The 376-nt window shown below is 48.7% G+C and overlaps 1 protein-coding gene across 1 annotated transcript in view; it reads left to right on the forward strand.

The window, feature by feature from the left end:
* The window catches only part of gstt1b (glutathione S-transferase theta 1b), a gene marked incomplete in the record, with an annotated part of 4630 nt that continues 4254 nt past the window's right edge, over positions 1 to 376 (forward strand). The window contains 1 exon segment of the mRNA XM_035660885.1: positions 1 to 279. Within this exon segment, the coding sequence (XP_035516778.1) occupies positions 164 to 279 (116 nt within the window).

The following is a 376-nucleotide window of genomic DNA, read 5'->3' on the forward strand; positions in this document are numbered from 1 at the left end:
ACAGCAGCAGCCAATGAGGGATCTGCCTCTGCTTCCTCCACAGGCTGTCTCTGGAGTAGGGAGGGCGTGAACTATCTTAGTCATGTAAACGATCTTTGGTTCCTCAAATAAAGTTCCAGCAGAAAGTGTCGGAGAGGAGAAAGCTCTGTACTCAGAAGCAACGATGGCGTTAGAGCTCTACCTGGACATGTTCTCTCAGCCCTGCCGCTCCGTTTATATCTTTGCCAAGAAGAACAACATTCCCTTTGAATTCAAGTCAGTTTCACTGATGGAAGGTGAGTTCAGGTTCACTCACAGAGGATCCTTTTTCCAACCAGCGGGGTGGAGGTAACGTTCACTGTCGTTGCTACTGTTGCTGTACTCTCTCTCTCTCTCT

Source organism: Morone saxatilis, unplaced genomic scaffold (genome assembly GCF_004916995.1).
Source record: "Morone saxatilis isolate NCDOM2014 unplaced genomic scaffold, NCSU_SB_2.0 Contig17, whole genome shotgun sequence".
Classification (NCBI taxonomy): Eukaryota; Metazoa; Chordata; class Actinopteri; family Moronidae; genus Morone; species Morone saxatilis.